The sequence below is a fragment of the Conger conger genome, chromosome 16 (genome assembly GCF_963514075.1).
Source record: "Conger conger chromosome 16, fConCon1.1, whole genome shotgun sequence".
NCBI lineage: Eukaryota > Metazoa > Chordata > Actinopteri > Anguilliformes > Congridae > Conger > Conger conger.
The window spans coordinates 19,202,748-19,220,727 of NC_083775.1; the positions used below are offsets into that span (position 1 = coordinate 19,202,748).

At 43.0% G+C, this 17,980-nt stretch overlaps 2 protein-coding genes across 3 annotated transcripts; one reads left to right on the forward strand and one right to left on the reverse strand.

Annotated features, from left to right (window-relative positions):
* Window positions 1-1,151: 1,151 nt before the first annotated feature.
* zgc:103625 (methyltransferase-like 26 B) lies at window positions 1,152-8,879 on the reverse strand. Of its 2 annotated transcripts, XM_061224852.1 has the most exons (7): window positions 8,727-8,879; window positions 4,226-4,789; window positions 3,834-3,996; window positions 3,598-3,657; window positions 3,248-3,315; window positions 2,622-2,700; window positions 1,152-1,579 (listed from the first exon to the last, which is right to left on the reverse strand). In XM_061224852.1, the coding sequence occupies exons 2-7, from the start codon at window positions 4,423-4,425 to the stop codon at window positions 1,532-1,534; spliced, it is 618 nt and encodes a 205-aa protein (XP_061080836.1). In that variant the 5' UTR covers window positions 4,426-4,789; window positions 8,727-8,879; the 3' UTR covers window positions 1,152-1,531. The 2 variants fall into 2 exon arrangements, with proteins under 2 accessions (XP_061080836.1, XP_061080837.1); XM_061224853.1 differs by lacking the exon at window positions 8,727-8,879 and having other exon boundaries at window positions 4,226-4,793.
* A 1,110-nt stretch (window positions 8,880-9,989) lies between these two features.
* Window positions 9,990-17,435, forward strand: LOC133115078 (mitochondrial dicarboxylate carrier-like). Its single transcript, XM_061224801.1, has 11 exons — window positions 9,990-10,170; window positions 11,196-11,315; window positions 12,936-13,050; window positions 13,546-13,594; window positions 13,751-13,792; window positions 13,918-13,961; window positions 14,486-14,556; window positions 15,101-15,193; window positions 15,342-15,419; window positions 15,583-15,639; window positions 15,881-17,435. Exons 1-11 carry the CDS (start codon window positions 10,075-10,077, stop codon window positions 15,980-15,982), a joined length of 867 nt encoding a protein of 288 aa, XP_061080785.1. The 5' UTR covers window positions 9,990-10,074; the 3' UTR covers window positions 15,983-17,435.
* Window positions 17,436-17,980: the final 545 nt, after the last annotated feature.

Genomic DNA, 17,980 nt, shown 5'->3' on the forward strand with positions numbered 1-17,980 from the left:
CAGCCTCTGGAAGCTTCCGGGCATAAAGCTGTCTGAGTCTCATAGCTAAATGAGTGATATTAATGGTCATTTTCTCTCAGCTGAGGGAACGGTTTCAGTGGATTGCGGAGGGATCCACCCTTGGGAATCCAGTCAGGAAAACACTTCACACTAGATCCAATTAATAGGCTCATTTTTTCTCTGCAGAAAGAGTATGCCTGCAAACATCGCCAATGCTGTACTGCAGAGGGAGTTTTTGCAACTTTTGAGAAAAGTTTTAGAGTTGTTTTTTCGGTTCATTGTCATACAAAAGACGCACAGAAAGGGCTACCCAACCCTGTTCCTGGAGATCTACTGTCTGGTGGATTTTTGTCTGGTTGGGAATCGAGGCGGTGTGTATTGGGCGTGTGTAATGTCTTTGCTCGGTCAAGTGTCAGTTTGACGGCGTGCTGTTCGCATACATGGCAGACGTGGAGAGGTGGGTCATTTCTGCGTTCGGGGGAAAAGGCTGCTCTCACTGAAGCATTCTCCAGGAGCCTCCCTGCTCACTCCTCCAAGGACCATTTAACGGTGGACCTCGATCCATTTCTGGGTCACACAAGGATCATGGAGACGAGAACGGATAAAATAAGCGATGTGTTTTCCTGAGTTAATAGGCATTAAAGCATTCCAATTAGATGTGCTCATAAATGATTTTTCCAGTTGGCATGCAGTATGGGGGCACAATAGAGCTCTGGGTTAGATTGAACCCCATGCGTGTCCATGCCATTTTCAACCACCTCTCCAGGTGGAAAAATAAAAGTCTTCACTGGGCTGCATCGGTTACCCCTTATACTGAGTTCCATTCCAGGTCCATAGGCGCAGAGCCTATGGACACAGCCTGAAAGATCTTACGCAGTTGCCCAATCAGCTCTGTTCAGATTGGAAATTATTTAAGTTAGAATAGAAGAGAATACAATTTTATAACCTTGAAAATAATTGTTATAGTAATGGTAATATGGATGGATGGATGGAATGCATGTTAACCCTTTAAACGGTCAATCAGCCGGTCTCTGATTCCAATCACTAACCTACTAAACAGGGAAAAAGAAACAAGGTGCCGTTTTTTGGCTAAAATCTCCTCTATGAAAGACAGCCTGGGCACCCATTTTAATGTCTTAAGATGGGCTTTATCTAACGCTCTTTGTAACTGGATTGAGAAGACTTCCTCAGATTTATTTTTCTCATTTATTTTCATGTTCAATTAAAAGACCCTGTATCAATGAGCACCACCTTGGTTTCATATTCTTCGATGTCCAAGCACCACGATTTAATTTTTTAAATCAAATATTACGTGTGTGTTATTCTGTAATATGTGTATAGAGCAGTTTACAGTATTGAAATAGATGCAGCCTGGATTGGACGTTCAGCAGTTTATTCGCTGCGGGAACACGCATATCACACGCAGAGAAACTCCAGCAGGGGGCGCTCTGGTCACCGGGGCGACTCTGGAGCAGCTGCTGGAAGGGGGACCACGGGAGAGGCTCCTGTTTCTGGGAATGCTGGGGAAGCCTCAGAGTTTCCGGAAGATGAGGCATTTATTGCTCTCCGGCATCTCCATCTGAAGGTAGAGAGGTGGATTTGAGAGACGTTCACTTGTACAGCTGTTCACCTATAGCAAGGCCCCCCAACCCTGGTCCTGGAGGGCCACTTGGGTCCGCTGGTTTTTGTGTTGGCCTTGACACCAGTTTTGACCCAGGAAACCGAGTGTGTAGAGTTAACCAATCATTTGTTCCATTTGATCAAGTGCAGAATGGAGAGAAATAACATCAGTCCCTGTGGCCAACCAGGACCAAGCCTGCAGTGATTCATCAGATGATAAGGAAATGTGTTTCTTCACTTCAGGTATGACTAATTACGCATCTGAAAAACGGATGCATCTTTGGTGCTTCAAATTTGCAAATGTATATATACATTCATTCATTCATTATCCTAACCCACTTATCCTGAACAGGGTCGCAGGGGGGCTGGAGCCTATCCCAGCATACATTGGGTGAAAGGCAGGAATACACCCTGGACAGGTCACCAGTCCATCACAGGGCACACACACCATTCCCTCACACACTCATACCTACGGGCAATTTAGACCCTCCAATCAGAGAGGCCCCGACCGACGGGGATTCGAGCCCAGGACCTCCTTGCTGTGAGGCGGCAATATATATATATATATATATATATATATATATATTGTATATATTTTTCTTTTTTTAATGAATTCCCCCATTTTACTCCAATGAGGGCAATGAACAGATTAGATTTTATTATATATTTTTTGTTGCCATAGCTAGTTTTTTTTCCAGATTCTTGTAATGCCAAGATACAAAATATTGTAACTGAGTGAAATAAGGACGATTTTACATTAAAGGTGTGGACCATAGACCTTCAGTTTGTTTTGTCCTAAACCACAGGGTTTTGACCAGAGGAATTGTGGTTGCTTGCTTTTAGGTGTCAAACCCATACTGGTACTGAGCTCAATGGCCTAACAGATGCACTATGCTTGCCATCCATTTAGCCAAAGCAATTCAGGTTATGTATTTTGGGATTTAATCCCATAACCGATTGGTGCAGTCGTTCCAGTTCCCTAACCGATGGGTTCTGCTCACCATCCTCTCCAGACGCATCCCGTTGCTGAATGCCAGCTGCCTCAGGACGTCCACATCTGGAAGACCCCACTCTGGGTTCCTGCGGGATGCCATTCACAGATATGGGTTCTGTTCCCACCCTCCTGGAGAATGTTTTTCGTTGCATTGCATTGCGGCGCTCACAAAAACAGTATCTAAGACCTGGTCATAACCTGTTCCTGGGATCATCCAGCATCCATCCAGAGCAGATGTAATGGGGAAGCTGAGTTCTTGAATTTAAACTGATAACTGCCCCAAACTTGTTTTTGAATTTTTTTCATAATTGAGCTTTCCAAGATTATTAATTATTGCTTCTGTTAAAGCTAACCTGAAACAGGTTGGTGAGGTAATAACAGTTCTGTTTCTTCTGTTTGTAGCTCACTGCTGACCTACACTTCTGAACCATTGAAAAGAGTCTGAACCTTTTGTTCTAACAGGAGTACAGTCTCAGCCAATCAAAATGTGAGTGTAGTATGGTATCAGACAATCGGTCAAATTATTTGGTGACCGGCTTTGACTTGATCGGGTGCAGACAGGATTGTACTGAATATATGCAAGTCTGGTGATGGGACCGGATTGATGGTTTGCGCTGGTGATATCCTACTCACTTCTCCCGTATGGTCTGGTCCAGTTCCTCGTTGCTGCTGGGGGCGATGATGCCGTTTATTGCGTAAGGCTACGGGAGAGATGGACCAAACGGGCCTGAGCGAGGAGAAAACTGAAAAGCCTAGTTTTCATCGTGGAGTCAAATTACGTCAGTTTCAGGAGGAGGTACAGAAGAACAATTACAGTGAACACCTACAGTACAATCAGTCACTCCCAATTCGGGTTAATTTACGCATTAGTATTTCCAAGTCGTATATGTGATTTTGGCTCTGTCACTCTTTCCGAACAAACACTTTCCTTGCAAACCCCCTATCGGGCTACTTCATATTGTCTCTCCCCCTGTGACACTCACCCCGTATGTCATCAAGAAGCCGTCCTTCCTCAAAATCTGCCCTGAGCCTTTAAACACCCCCTGTAGAGATGCAGTCAAGGATGCACTCTTTCAGAGAAACACACATGCTTACTGTACATAGCCTAAATCGTGTTATTTTGTATGCGCTTTGTAACAGAGGTATTTGGATCAGTGAGTCCGTTCTCTCACTTTGCGCAAGATTAGGCTAAAGTGGTTCTGAGACAATCTTGTTTTACCTCAATAGTGCCGAAAGAACAGTGTTGAAGCATGTTGATTGACAGGATGATGTCACACGAGCTCTTATGGAGCCCCGCCCATTTCTCCCAGGGCTCGCCTGCGTCCAAGTGCAGTGGCTCCAGTACGGTCTTCACCTTCGTCGCCACGATGTAGGAGCGAATGCTGAGAGACAGAATCGTAGTTTATCGTCAACAACCATTTGTGTTCATGCGTCGCAGAAGGATATTGATAATCTCCGGTAAATAGCATAAATATGGAAATTCGAAATCCAAATGAAAGGAAGAAAGTAGTGTGCTGTAAAATGTGAGCTACGAAAAAAAAAAAGTTACGAACACTGAAAAGTACAAAAACGGAAATGGATCAAATACGCCTCGAGTCGAGGCTTGCCAACCTGTCCCTGAACTCCTCATTTATGTCCGATGGTTGCCAAGTGACGAAAGGCAGGCCCTGAGCGAAGTGTACCACATGCTGTCCCGTGCCGGAGCCCAGCTCCAGCGCGAACAGCTCGCGGTGCGACTGCTGACCCAGCTGTTCCGACAGTACCGACAGCAAGCCATCCTGGTTTCTTTCCACCGCTGGACAGAGTAGCATGTTCTGCGATAAACTGGAAGAATCTCAGTACCTCCAATACCTCGCTCCGGGCTTTTACGGACGTTTCGTTAATCTCTTTACATTTGGACGTAGGGTATGTATTGCTTAAAATGCTCCGTCTCAGCAGCCAATTGCAGTTGCCTGTGTTCTTATCTTCTTTCTTGGTTTGTTTTGCCTCGGAAGGTAGTGTGGTTCACTTTACTGAAACGCACATAGGGAATAGCGGATCAAAGGAGGAGGTGTTGGGCAGATGGTGCCGGAGATTATGCCGGTAAGAGGATTCCAGGACTAGGTTACTCTCCTCCCCTCTTCGCCCCTCTTCACCAGACAGGCTGTGTCCCAGTCATGTACCTTAAGCACTACGCTACATGGAAGGATGTCACCTATCTGTTATTGGTTTCAGTTATGAATGGGAAAAGAGCATGCGTACCCCAAATTTGTGCAAGCATGAGAACATCCATTATCTTAACCCGCTTATCCTGAACAGGGTCGCAGGGGGAATCAAGTGAAGTGGAGCATGAGAACAGTGAAGCAGAAAACCAGTACAATTGTAGTCTTGGAGTTTCTGGAAGTTTTCCCCCTGCCTCCCACCCAGGTTACTACTCTGACTACTTTTACAATGATCATCAAAATAGTAATAACAGCACCATTATAATTTCCATTAAAATTTAATATGCTATCACTATATTCAGGTTTAAGACCACAATGTCTTTCATTTACATCTTAATGAAGTTTCAAAGCATGCATCACCATGAAGGCACAGTCAGATTGGCATTTCACCAGGTGGAATCTTTTGCCATTGAATGGCTATTTAGTTGTGTTGCACTTTTTTATATTTTTTTACAGGGAGATTGTTTGGAAGATGTCTACAGACAATATGAAAATGGGAACAACAGGAAAGACCAGATATTGCTAATGGTTTCAATGATTTCTTTGTAAATGTTGGTCCTGAACTTGCCTCTAACTTTAAGAACTCTAATGTTGATCCTTGTGACTCGATCAGGGGTCAGTATTCTTCACTCCAAAATCTCGATCCTCCAACTTCACAGGAAGTCCGAGACATCATCATGACTCTAAAGAACTCAGCTCATGGTCATGATGGAATCAAGAGTATCCTTATCAAGGAGACAATTGATCACATCATCACACCTCTTACTCATATACTTTCTTTATCTCTTCTGTCTGGCACCTTCCCCCACAATCTAAAAATCGCAAAAGTCATACCCATATTCAAATCAGGTGATTCTAAGGAATTTAGTAACTACCGTCCTATATCAATTCTTCCTTGTATCTCTAAAATCTTAGGAAAACTGATCTATTCTAGACTATCCAATCACCTTGCAGTAAATAATATATTATACAAACACCAATATGGATTTCGTAAAAAATACTCTACCGAGTATGCCATAATACAGCTCGTTAATTATATCTCATCAGCTCTTGATAACAAAAAATTTGCCCTTGGTGTCTTCCTGGATCTAAGCAAAGCCTTTGACACGGTATGCCATGCTATACTGCTTGCCAAACTCAAAAGATATGGAGTGAAGGATACTGCCCTTAAACTGTTAACCAGTTACCTTGTCAATAGAGAGCAATATGTCCATCTAAATGGTGTTTCCTCAAAGAAACTAAGATCACATTTGGTGTCCCCCAGGGCTCAGTCCTGGGTCCTTTATTATTTTTAATCTATATAAACGATATGGCCATGTCATGTACAAATCTTCTTCCAGTTCTGTTCGCGGATGACACAAATCTCATAGCTTCCCACGATGATTTCCCTGATCAGAATTGTTAATGATGAACTATCTATTGTAGCGCAATGGTTCCAACGAAACAAACTAACCCTCAATGTGAAGAAGTGCAACTTCATGATCTTTTGTAACATAAATAAACACTACCCAAAAGAACTAGCCAAAATTCTCATAAATAATGCTGAAATCAATCTAGTCCAGCATACTAAATTCTTAGGCATCATTATTGATAGTGATCTCAAGTGGTCTAATCACATTGACCTAGTCACCAAAAGATCTTCAAGGATGCTGGGCATATTGAGGAAAGTTTGTCCCTTAGTTCACTCTTCAGCTCATCTTACTCTATATTATAGCTTCCTGTTCCCTTTCATTAATTACTGTAACATTATCTGGGCAGCGACCTATCCTACATATCTTAATAAACTACGTACAGTACAGAAGAAATACTTAAGGTTTATCTCCCACTCAAATAGATATGCACCATCCGCCCCCCTTTTTAAAAAATATAACATATTGCCGATTGAAAAAGTGAACACATACCAGATATGCATATTCATCCACAAATTCATGTATAGAAAACATGAACTTCCAGACACCCTTCAGAATCTATTTATTTCCACCTCCAATGTCCATTCACATCAAACGAGACACACCAACAATAATCTATTCCTATCGCGCACACAAACATCAAGACACCAGTATAATCTTTCCTTTAGAGGCCCAAAGCTGTGGAGTGAACTAAGCCCTCAACTGAGATCTATGTCCTCACATACTGTGTTTAAAAAACGTTAGAAATTATCTAATGTCTACCTAAACTGCTACTCAATATTTATCTCAGTTATTTGTTTCTCTTCTTCTTGTATCATCCCACGTTTAGTCATCATCCTATGTTGTCTGTTTCTTTTTTCTCGTATCATCCTATGTTCAATCATCATCCTATGATGTCCGTTTCTTCTTTTTTGTATCATCCTATATTCAATCATCATCCTATGTTGTCTGTTTCTTCTTTCTTATATCATCTTATGTTTAATCATCATTCTATGTTGTCTGTTTCTTCTTTCTTATATCATCTTATGTTTAATTATCATCCTATGTTGTCTGTTTATTCTTTCTCGTATCAACTGATGTTTAATCCTTAAACATTCTATTTTCTTTTCTTTCTCGTATCATCCTATGTTGGATTTGGATTGGCTACATTTTATTTCGCCTGCTAAATGTACTAAATGTAATAAGTGTTGACTAGGTGTGGAGCTCTGTACAAGCCTGTAAGGGCTTCGCTCCCACCTTGCACAGATTTGTACTAAAATTTGTGCTAAATAAATAAACCTAAACCTAAACCTTGAGGTCCAAAACACTGAAACAGCAGCCAGAAAAAAAGCCTGGGACAGCAGATGGTGAAGGGTTATATTAAATTGTAATTTGTGTGTGTGTGTGACTGATTCTGTATGACTGACCGTGTACGGGAAGCTGCGATTGTGGGACAATCACTGCTTATTGTATGAAGACCTTTCAAGCAGTTCTTTAGATGTCCACTAGAGGGCAGAATAATACTATGGTTATGCTTTATCAGTCTGCTGCTATTTATTCACTGAGTGTATATACATTATTTACATTTTGGTTTCACCATGTACAGCCATATTTATAGTCCCTCCATTTAAAGGCACCATAATATTACCAGAAGTACCAGAATAGCTTTAACGATTGTGATTAGTCAGGTGCGTTCAATCGCTTCCTTAGTGCAGGTATAAGAGCGTTTTCAATATCTAGTCTTGATTCTAGGCTTTTGATTGCCTTTCGAGTCTGTTATTGGTGTTTGTCAACATGAGGACCAGAGTTGTGCAAATGAAAGTTCAGGAAGCCTTCATGAGGTGGAGAAATAAGTCAGCGACATAGGCAAAACAATAGGCTTACCAAAATAAACTGTGGAACATCATTAAGAGGAAAGAGAGCACTTGTGTATGTTTGGTATCATTGGGTGTCATGCAAGAACATTTGATTCAACAAACACACCTCATTTTTAACTGTCCTAAATGATGATGTTCATTACAATACGGTATATACGGTGTAGGTGGGTTCCGTAAAATAGACTGCCAATGGGATTAACAAGAACAAGGGATGCCCCCGCCTACGTAATTGGTACCTGCAGTTTTTTGCAAAACATAATATGGCGGACGATTGATCACCTTTCTCACATTCCTCCTCAACAAACTAACAACTAAAATATGTTCCTGAAAACATTTGAGGTGAGAATGAGAGTCTTGATTCATATTTGATCTGCAATGCCGAGTCTGAAAGTTTGATCTGTGTGCCAGACAAGCGACGCTCACTACCTCAGAATGGGCTCCTTCATTTTCATCAGCAGAACTCAGGTCCTCGTGTTGACAAACACCAATAACGAACTCCAAAGGCAAAACATTTTTTGATTAAACATCTAAAACTGAAAAAATGTATGGAGCTCGCTATATTTCCAGAGAAAGCGAAATTAAAATGTCTAAATTAATCAAATCTAATGTCCTTCGCATACTTAATATAAAATAAATACAGTATTACCCAACCACAAACTGTTGTTCTTGACCACGAAAACCACTGCCGACATTGTCCTGTTCCGTACGCCAGAACGTGCGTGATTGCAGGACCGATTTGCGTTTTTGCCCATGAGATTACAGAAATAAATTAATTTTCTCCTTCTACCTCACAACTGCAAACGCGTGACACATTTCAGGAATTCGTATTAGGTTAACGGAAGTTGCACTTGAAACTGTTGAGTACCCAGCGCTTTCCAACCCAGTCGTCTTTTGAATGTCTGCGGCTCGGCCCTAGAAAAGCAAGGCTCTATTTTTGTCTGTCACGTACTCAGAGACCCAGTAGCCAGCTGCGCCTAGTCTTGGCATGAGCTGAAAGTACAAGGAGAATTTTCCCTCCCCAACCCCCTTTAAAAAAAAAAGCTGTGTCCTGAGTTTAAGCGTGCCTTTGCCAAGTTGATGAACATATTATTTTTACATTTAACTGACGAATATATTATTTGTGCATGCTATGCACAAATCGCTTAACTAATTGTCCAACGCAGCGAATGGTCTTTCAATTATTATTTTTTAATGGCGCAGTTCAGGTTTTTTTATTTTTATTATCACAAATAGTGTTTACAATTTACATATATTCCAATATACCGATTACCAAGTAAGTGGGCTATAGTAGAATACTTGATTCAATTATTCTGTTAGTTAATTCTCATTAATAAATTGGCTAATTACGACGTTTTGCTTTTTGCATAATATAGTAATTTATTGCCTATAATATAGTAATTTATTGCTTATAATTTAGCAGAATGCAGTAGGCTTATGCTTTTTTTTTTTTAAAGTAGCGTACCGTACGCCTATAGGCTACATGCTCCTTTAAAGCTGAAGTCACTAGTGGCTCCCCAGTTGCCTAGCGAGGCGCTGGGTGCACTTTTCCCTTTAAGAACCATGGGTGCACCGCTTCTATATAGTAGCATGCACATGCAGAGCGAGAAACACGTGGGGGAGTGGGATCTGCTCAACTGTAAAAGAAATGTGGGCTGGTTATCGTCCCCCTAGACTTTTGAATCGCAGGGCACTGAATTAAAGCAGTTCCATGGTTATCTCGAGCGCTCTGACAGCGGTTCTGTGGCAACAGGTGCTTAGAAACCCTCTATTTCTCACGTTTCATTCACACTCTGCACTCCATATTAAAACGGACTGCCGCACAGCAAGAACCTAAAGTCACACGGCGACTTTAGCAACCAATCGCCAGTAGGTGCTTAGTTATATTATTAATGAGCCGAAGCAGAGCGTCGCCACGCTTCCTCCGTCTGTGTCCCTGTCTAAACCCATTGGCTGTCAAGTCAGCGTCGGAGTGGACGGTGAAGGGAGCCGCTCGGATGGACATGGCAGAGAAGAAGGTGTCTCGGTGGTACTTCGGGGGCATCGCTTCGTGCGGGGCTGCCTGCTGCACGCACCCACTGGACCTCCTTAAGGTAAGCAAGTGGAACCTCGCGAGTGCACGTGACTTGGTGTCCGTGTGCGTGTGCAGACGAGCGAGAAGCAGTTACGGTATGGCACGCCAGAGGTCAAACATTGGATATTTGCTTGCCCAGTCGGCCAGGGACCATGCCTTATACGTGCCGATGAAGAGAATGAAGGCCTGTTATGTTTGGTCGACTGAAATGCTGTACCGAGGCGAAGTCTTTTTTAAAAGCCGCGTTCTATACGACCACACGAATAAGTGGATCATACTTTATTTGTAGTCGATGACCCATGACATTATAGTAATTTAAGCGCACCTACCAGCTGGAGTGATCACGAAGCTTGATTTAACCCTTCAGCTCTCTGCGAGTAAGCGCTCTGAATGTGCTGCCACCAAGTATAGGGGCTGGATTGGGCATTTGATTGTAAGGAGAATTTCCGACATTTGCCCTCTCTCATGAATCTATTAAATAATACCATAGCAGTGTTAAACATTCACTTTACTGCTTAAAAGAACAACACCAGCAATAATAGCAAAGTAATAATAATATTAATCATAATAGCCTCGATCAAAATATGATGCCAACGATTATGTGTATTACTATTACTTTTGTTTCATTTCACTAGTTATAAGGACACTGCATTATACGACTAGTGTACTGCATGGTTAGGAAGCTGTTCTTGGCATTGTAACCTTAAGTCACTGGACCTGAATTTTTTTCATAAATGTTAATCTTTTAAAACTGATAATGTCAAATATAGGCTTGTACTTTTATCAACTTCTTATCCCTACTTTGACCCACCCTTAATGGTGATGCTGTGTAATTAATGGTGATGCTGTGTAATTAATGGTGACAGTGTAATTAATGGTGATGCTTTGTAATTAATGGTGACAGTGTAATTAATGGTGACAGTGTAATGAATGGTGATGCTGTGTAATTAATGGTGACAGTGTCATGAATTGTGATGCTGTGTAATTAATGGTGACAGTGTAATGAATGGTGATGCTGTGTAATTAACGGTGGCCATTTTCCAGGTCCACCTACAGACACAGCAGGAAGTGAGGATGAGGATGACGGGGATGATGATGCATGTGGTGCACAGGGAGGGGGTCCTGGCATTGTACAGTGGCCTCAGTGCCTCCCTCTGCAGACAGGTTAGAGTATATGCTCTCATCTCCCTCAGCTCAGACAACTTACTGTACAGGCACACGGGCACATATACAACTCACCCTACTGAAATCACATTATAACGTACACACACACTTCCCATATATTGCAGTGTAAGTTTGCGGGTTTGATTCCCAGGTGAAGCACTGCCCTCGTAGTCTTGAGCTACAAAGGAACCTTATTTGAATTGCTTCAGTTAAATATCCAGCTGCATAAATTGTAAACATAAAGAAAACGGAATGTAAGCCGTGTGAGTAGCTCTGCATAACAGCATCTGCTCAACGGCTAAATTGTTCAGTAACAGAGGTGGCCGATGAGGGCCACATCGTATCGGTTTCTGGTTTCTATGCCAACCTCTGGCTCTAATTACTTAATTAGATCTATTTACAAATCAAATTACTTGGTCATTTACGCCATATGGAATGAATATTTATTGATAAGCGCATGAATGACAACCAAAGACTGTTGTGTCTCTATATAAAAAGTTTTATTGTGATCAAATCTGCGAGTGAAACCAGTGTTGGTACATACTACCAATTAGCTCATTTGCTGGGGTAATTGGAGGAAATAAAACCTGCACCCACCCTGGAATCACTATAGATGGTTGGACTCTACCATCTACCCCGTGTCTGCGATCCAGAGTCGTAGTTCATGGACAGGGTTCATTGTCACTTCCGTTGTGGGGGGTTTGTGTGCCACAGAGACTGCAGAGTTCAAGGCTGAGTGCGGTACTCATGGAGCAGGGGTCCTGGTGGAGCAGTCCGCATGCTGGTTTTTGTTCCGACTAAAATACTTTAGTTTCACGTTTCTGATAGCTCTATAAACTATGCTGGTTCATTCATGTGCTTGAGCACAGTAAAATCCTTTGGATTCACTTGCAGTCTGCAGCTGAAACTGGTGCGTATACAATTGTCTGATCCAGATCTGAATGTTATGTAAAGTAATGTAATGATTGAGCTCATTAGAAACTGTAGATGATTAAAAGTTCTTAAATGGGTGGATTCGGGTTGTGCACCCCTGTCCTGGTGTTGTACATGCAGGGCTCTTTCCCATCACATATTCTTCTCCTCCTTCTTCCTTTCCTTGCTCGTTTTCTTTCTCCTAGCTCCTCCCATTGGGAGTGGCAAAAAAAGCAAGTGAGAAAAGGAGGTGAAGACTGTGGAATGGAGTAAACACGAATTAGGCGAATGGATTGTCCTTGCTCCTTCATGCGTGAGTTTGAAACCACGTCACTTACCGATGTGGCTTATTTTGTGCGAAGGAAGTGCTCGTTTTCTTGCTCAAGAAAACGTTGCGAGCCTCCTAACTTCGGCTTCAAGCGCTTAAAGGAACATTTAATGGGCTGGAATTTCTTTGATGACAGACCTCGATCAATCAGACAAAGATCATGGAGACAGGAGATTAAACATATGCGATTGGAAAGACCCCCCATACCTCCTCTCTCTCACACTCTTTCTCTGTCCCTCTGTATCACTCCATCTCTCTTTCCTATTTTCCTCCCTCCCCCTCTCCTGATAATATAGTATTATGAGGAATGATAAAGGTGTGTTATTAAATAGTGGCAGAAGCAACAGCCGTAATATTGATCTCTATCCGTCTCTGTTTAGATGACGTACTCGCTGACCCGGTTTGCCATCTATGAGACGGTGCGGGACATGATGTGGGGAGCCAGCCACGGTCCCATGCCCTTTTACCAGAAGGTTCTTCTGGGAGCTTTCGGAGGTACCGATCCCCACTTAGCCCCACCCGCATCCACCTCTTCAGTGACCATGTTGTTTTAGTCAACGCATGCACTTGTGAACCTCTGCCTTTCATTGTCTGTTTCATTGGTCCTCCTCATCCAGCAGTTGAGCATTTGATGAACAAAATGGGGGACATTCTTTTTTCCCCCTCTATCTCCATTTCACCATTATGGTTGCTGGGGAGGAGCCAGGTGGTTGGGTCACATGACTCTCTTTGCAGTGGTTTTGTTTCCTATCCTTGTTCTCAAAAATGGTACATTCTCTTGTGTTCATTTGAAATGTTCTTCTTGTGCCTCGTCTTAGACATCTGGCTCCACTGTGCCTGCTTCCAAAAGGCCCATCTGTTTCTGTAAATCACTCCCCAGTCTTTGATCACCACAGCTCCATCAAAACTCATCAGATCTCTCTGATCATTCCTCTTTTTTTTTCTGTTTTCTCTCTCTCTATCTCTCTCTCTCTCTCTGTCTGTCTGTAGGGCTTGCGGGGGGCTTTATTGGGACACCTGCAGACATGGTTAATGTCAGGTGAGAGAACTATGCAGGTCATTTCTATCATAACACAGAGCAATATAGCACAGCAAAGCCATGGGAAATTGGCAATTAATCAGCACATTGTATTTCTAGATATTATAAGGACAATGTTCATATATAGTGTCCTCAGTCTGTTTCTCTCTCTTCTAGGATGCAGAATGATGTGAAACTGTCGCCTGAACTCAGGAGGAAGTGAGTGCATTGCTGCCCCCTGCTGAAGAGATGGCACATTACAACGTGCTGTTGGGCTGTTATGTCCTGTTTGCGCCCCATCACACTTTGTGGTTTGATAGAGTCTTTATCTGTCTGTCTGGCAGCTATGCTCATGGTCTGGATGGGATGTTCCGCGTGTGGAGGGAAGGTAAGGGACACTGTGTGGCCTGCGTTTGTCAGTCTAAGCGAAGGAACTGTGTGTGTGAGTGTAAGCCATGGTACTGTGTGTGTGTGTGTGTGTGTGTGCGCCCTATGGAGCTGTGTGTGAAGGCATTCACGTGCATGTTCATATGTGTCAGTATGCCATGGAGCCGTGTGTGTGTGAGTGAGTGCTTATGTGTTTGTGTATGTGTGTGTCTTATGGTGCTGTGTGTGTGAGTGCGTGCTTATGTATATCTGTGTGTGCGTGTTTGTGTATGTGTGTGTCTTATGGTGCTGTGTCTGAGTGCGTGCTTATGTACATCTGTGTGTGTGCTTGTTTGTGTATGTCTGTTTCCTATGTTGCTGTGCGTGTGCATGCGTGTCTGTGTGTTATATGGTGCTCTGTGCATGCATATGTTTGTGAGTGTGTGCATATGTTTTTGCATATATGTATGTATGTGTGTGTGTGTGTGTGTGTGTGTGTGTGTGTGTGTGTGTGTCTATCCCATGGTGCTGTATTTGTCTCACCAGAGGGACTGAGGAAGCTGTTCTCTGGAGCCACATTGGCCTCCAGCAGGGGGGCGCTGGTTACTGTAGGACAGGTGAGGGACTGAGTTATGCTAGAAGTGAGGCATGCTGGTACTGAGGTATGATGGGAACTTTATATCTCTAACACCGAGAGCTGTGTCTCTGCCGTTACTGAATCTAAAAGTCTTCTAATTTAGTCTTGTAATGAATATTTATGACTAGAGAGGGTGCGTGGTTGAATGCAGATTATCCATAGTTTAGCATCAATAACAGCACTGTAACCTTCTAGAGGAAGGATGGAAGGAACACAGAAGCTGTAATCAGTGCATGCTGGGAAGAGTGAGGCATGCTCAGTGTGATTTTCAATGGTATCCTGATGCCTTTTCCTGTGCATGCGTGTGTGTGTACTCGTGTGTGTGTGTGTGTGTGTGTGTGTGTGTGTGTGTGTGTGTGTGTGCAAACGTGTGTGTGTGCGTGTGTGTGTATGGGTGTGTGTGTGTATATGCGTGTGTGTGTGCGTGTGTGTCTGTGTGCAAACGTGTGTGTGTGTGCGTGTGTGTGTGTATGTGCGTGTGTGTGTGTGTGTGTGTGTGTGTGCGTGCATGCGTGTGTGTCCAGCTCTCCTGCTATGACCAGGCCAAGCAGCTGGTGCTGGGGACGGGAGCCATGTCAGACAACATCCTCACCCACTTCTTGGCCAGCTTCATCGCAGTGAGTCTTCTCCTTGTACCCTCAGGCGATAGCGATATTTTGGTACTAAATTGGAGGTAACGATCAAAAATAGACCTGAAATTTGTCAAGTAAAATGATTGCCAATTGTAAGTGTAAATTCTACTCAAACGACTTTCTCCCTGTTCAGGGAGGCTGTGCCACATTCTTATGCCAGCCTCTGGATGTGGTGAAGACCAGGCTGATGAACTGTAAAGGGGAATATGAGGTAAGGCTGTGTGTGTGTGTGTGTGTGTGTATGCATATGTGTATCTTTCTGTCTGTCTGTCTGTCTGTCTGTCTGTGCGTGAGTGTGTGCGTGTGTTTCTCTGTGTATGCGTGTGTACACGTGGCATTCAGTCTTCCAGTGTGTGTCTCTCTCTTTGCTTCAGGGAGTGATGCACTGCCTGACAGACACAGCCAAACTGGGACCGATGGGCTTCTACAAGGTAATTAATACAGTATTACTACGGTATTACCATTCTGCTGCTGGTAACTTCTCAGTTTTATTTACTACACTTAATAATAGTGTTATTTATTCATTAACCTTTCTTTAAGTTTTATTTACTACAGTATTACCATAGTTCTATGTCTGTGGTTATCACTACTACATTATTACAATGTTATTACAGTGCTGGTTCTGTTAACTGAAGTTATAGATGAAGAAATGATTATCCAATCCCATTTCAGGGCCTGGTTCCGGCTGCAATCCGCCTGGTCCCCCAAACGGTGCTGACATTCATCTTCCTCGAGCAGCTGCGGAAATACTTTGGTGTCATCATGATCGCCTGAGCGTGACCTTTGACCCCCCCATGGTGTCAGCCTCACTTCCTGTTCCTCTGGCACACCCCCCCCCCACCCTTTTGGCCGGCATTGTGCCGGTTGGATGGGCAGGATGGCTGAAAGAATCCCCAACCCCACCTCCACTGGTGGGTAAGATCCTGGCTGACTCGCTGGGAAGCAAACATCAATTTCCCACCGGAAAGTGTGCAAGACCGTATCCAGTCAATTAAAAACGTCCAATAACAACGTTATTTTACCCAAGACAATGTAGGGGACGAGCTGACACATTGTGATGGGCACCTCGTCACCTCTCTCCCTGACTCCGCCCCCCGCAGAGCAATTGGCTGTAGTGCGGACAGAAGTGCTGCCCAACCCTCCAGCCAATCAGCTGCAGGGAGTTACTGGACTGCTGTGGAGCTGAAAGTGCGACTGATCTGGAATCAGCGGTCATCTGGTTCAGAGTGTGATGAGGTGATGGTTATTGATCAAAAATAATAATAATTGTGTTCTGACTGGTGTAAGCATCCCAGATCTGTGTCCATGAGATGGTTGAAGTGAATGAAGTATTTCTGGAATGGAGGTCATATCGAGGGTACTGGAATGGAATGGACTGCACCCATTGTGATCTCGACTTACTCGTCAGCAGTTATGGAAGGATCATAGACGGCCTCTACTAACAACATCAGAGCTATATGAAGTGTTTAATTTACCGTTAACATCCAGCAAATTATTCTTCCTGCTTTTATTCTTTCACAATCATTCCTTTTTGTGTTATACTTTAGACATTAGTGACAGGGAGTTTCACGTATTCCCTAATAGGTAGAACTGCAATGAACTCTGAAGCACTTGCTCATAAAAACCAATCACAAGACATGGATGCCCATTGCAAAAAGCCATCACTGGATCATGATTGGGTGATATCATTGATGGGACATGATAGCACGTAGCTCATTTGGGGTAGTTCATGAACCCTCATACAGTAGGTCTTGCACACAGACAGCACGATCGCACAGTGACATTTAACTGAGAAATAACCCACAAGCTGAGAAGCACAAAATCAGAACAAGATAGGTGACAGAACTAAATGTGTATAAATGTGAAAATATCCAATTTGTAGTTTAACTTTTAAAAATGTCGTTTTGAGTTTTTGGAAAAACGTTTTATTGAGATTAGCTCCACCTTATGCTCATAACGCATCAGAATTGTAAAAAAGCTGTTCAATCATCTGTTTGGAGTTGCTTTCTTTGTGACAGTAAAGAACGACCTCCTTCTCTGAATGAACGTGCTCTGTGCTTGTCTTTGCAGAAAGGTAAATGTTTTTTGTCTGTACGTGAAAGACAAATTAGTCTCCTGTCTACTTTCTTTCAAACCTGTCGGGATTGCACGCCTTTCCTTCCCTTGGTCTACAGGGGGCACTGTTGTACCACAGATTTCTGCTGTGAATGTGAGGCTGTCAGGCAGAGCTGTAGTGGTTTTTGTGGCATGTTCACCTTTATGAATTGTGCACGTGTGGCCATGTGATTATTCTGTGTTTATTCAGTGATGTGTGTATCCCCTCCTCCTGCTTGCTTAATTTGTTTTGGAAGTGTGTGTGAGTGTGTTCATTGGCACGTATCTCTGTCCCCAGGCAATGTAAGCACTGTTATCTTCAATATAATCTCGAAACTCTCTCCTTCACATTACTGGATACATTGGTTGTTTTTCGGTGGAGACACTTGGCTGAGCTGCCATAATGCCGTTCATAGCCCGTGCTGAACTAAGTTAGACCATTGAAGACTACAATCATACCAAGTTCAGACCAACCACTTACCACATGCTGACCAGGCACATAATGAAGGGCTTTGTTGTCTTAAAGCAGCTCTGTGTATGCATTCTAACTGAACACAGAAAATTCATTTTTTTCAGACAGGTGTCAGACAATTCTGTGCTATTGCCCACACCTATATATAGCTTACATTACATTACATTACATTATTGGCATTTGGCAGACGCTCTTATCCAGAGCGA

What these genes read in the sequence shown, in the direction of transcription:
- zgc:103625 (XM_061224852.1), bottom strand. Translation starts at nt 4,425, where the DNA reads ATGCTACTCTGTCCAGCGGTGGAAAGAAACCAGGATGGCTTGCTGTCG. An exon ending in GTTCTTTCGGCACTATTGAG is followed by an intron (nt 3,658 to 3,833) that starts GTAAAACAAGAT and finishes GCATCTCTACAG; the next exon opens with GGGGTGTTTAAAGGCTCAGG. An exon ending in GACCAGACCATACGGGAGAA is followed by an intron (nt 2,701 to 3,247) that starts GTGAGTAGGATA and finishes GGCATCCCGCAG; the next exon opens with GAACCCAGAGTGGGGTCTTC.
- LOC133115078 (XM_061224801.1), top strand. Translation starts at nt 10,075, where the DNA reads ATGGACATGGCAGAGAAGAAGGTGTCTCGGTGGTACTTCGGGGGCATC. An exon ending in TCTTCTGGGAGCTTTCGGAG is followed by an intron (nt 13,051 to 13,545) that starts GTACCGATCCCC and finishes GTCTGTCTGTAG; the next exon opens with GGCTTGCGGGGGGCTTTATT. An exon ending in GTTCCGCGTGTGGAGGGAAG is followed by an intron (nt 13,962 to 14,485) that starts GTAAGGGACACT and finishes TTGTCTCACCAG; the next exon opens with AGGGACTGAGGAAGCTGTTC.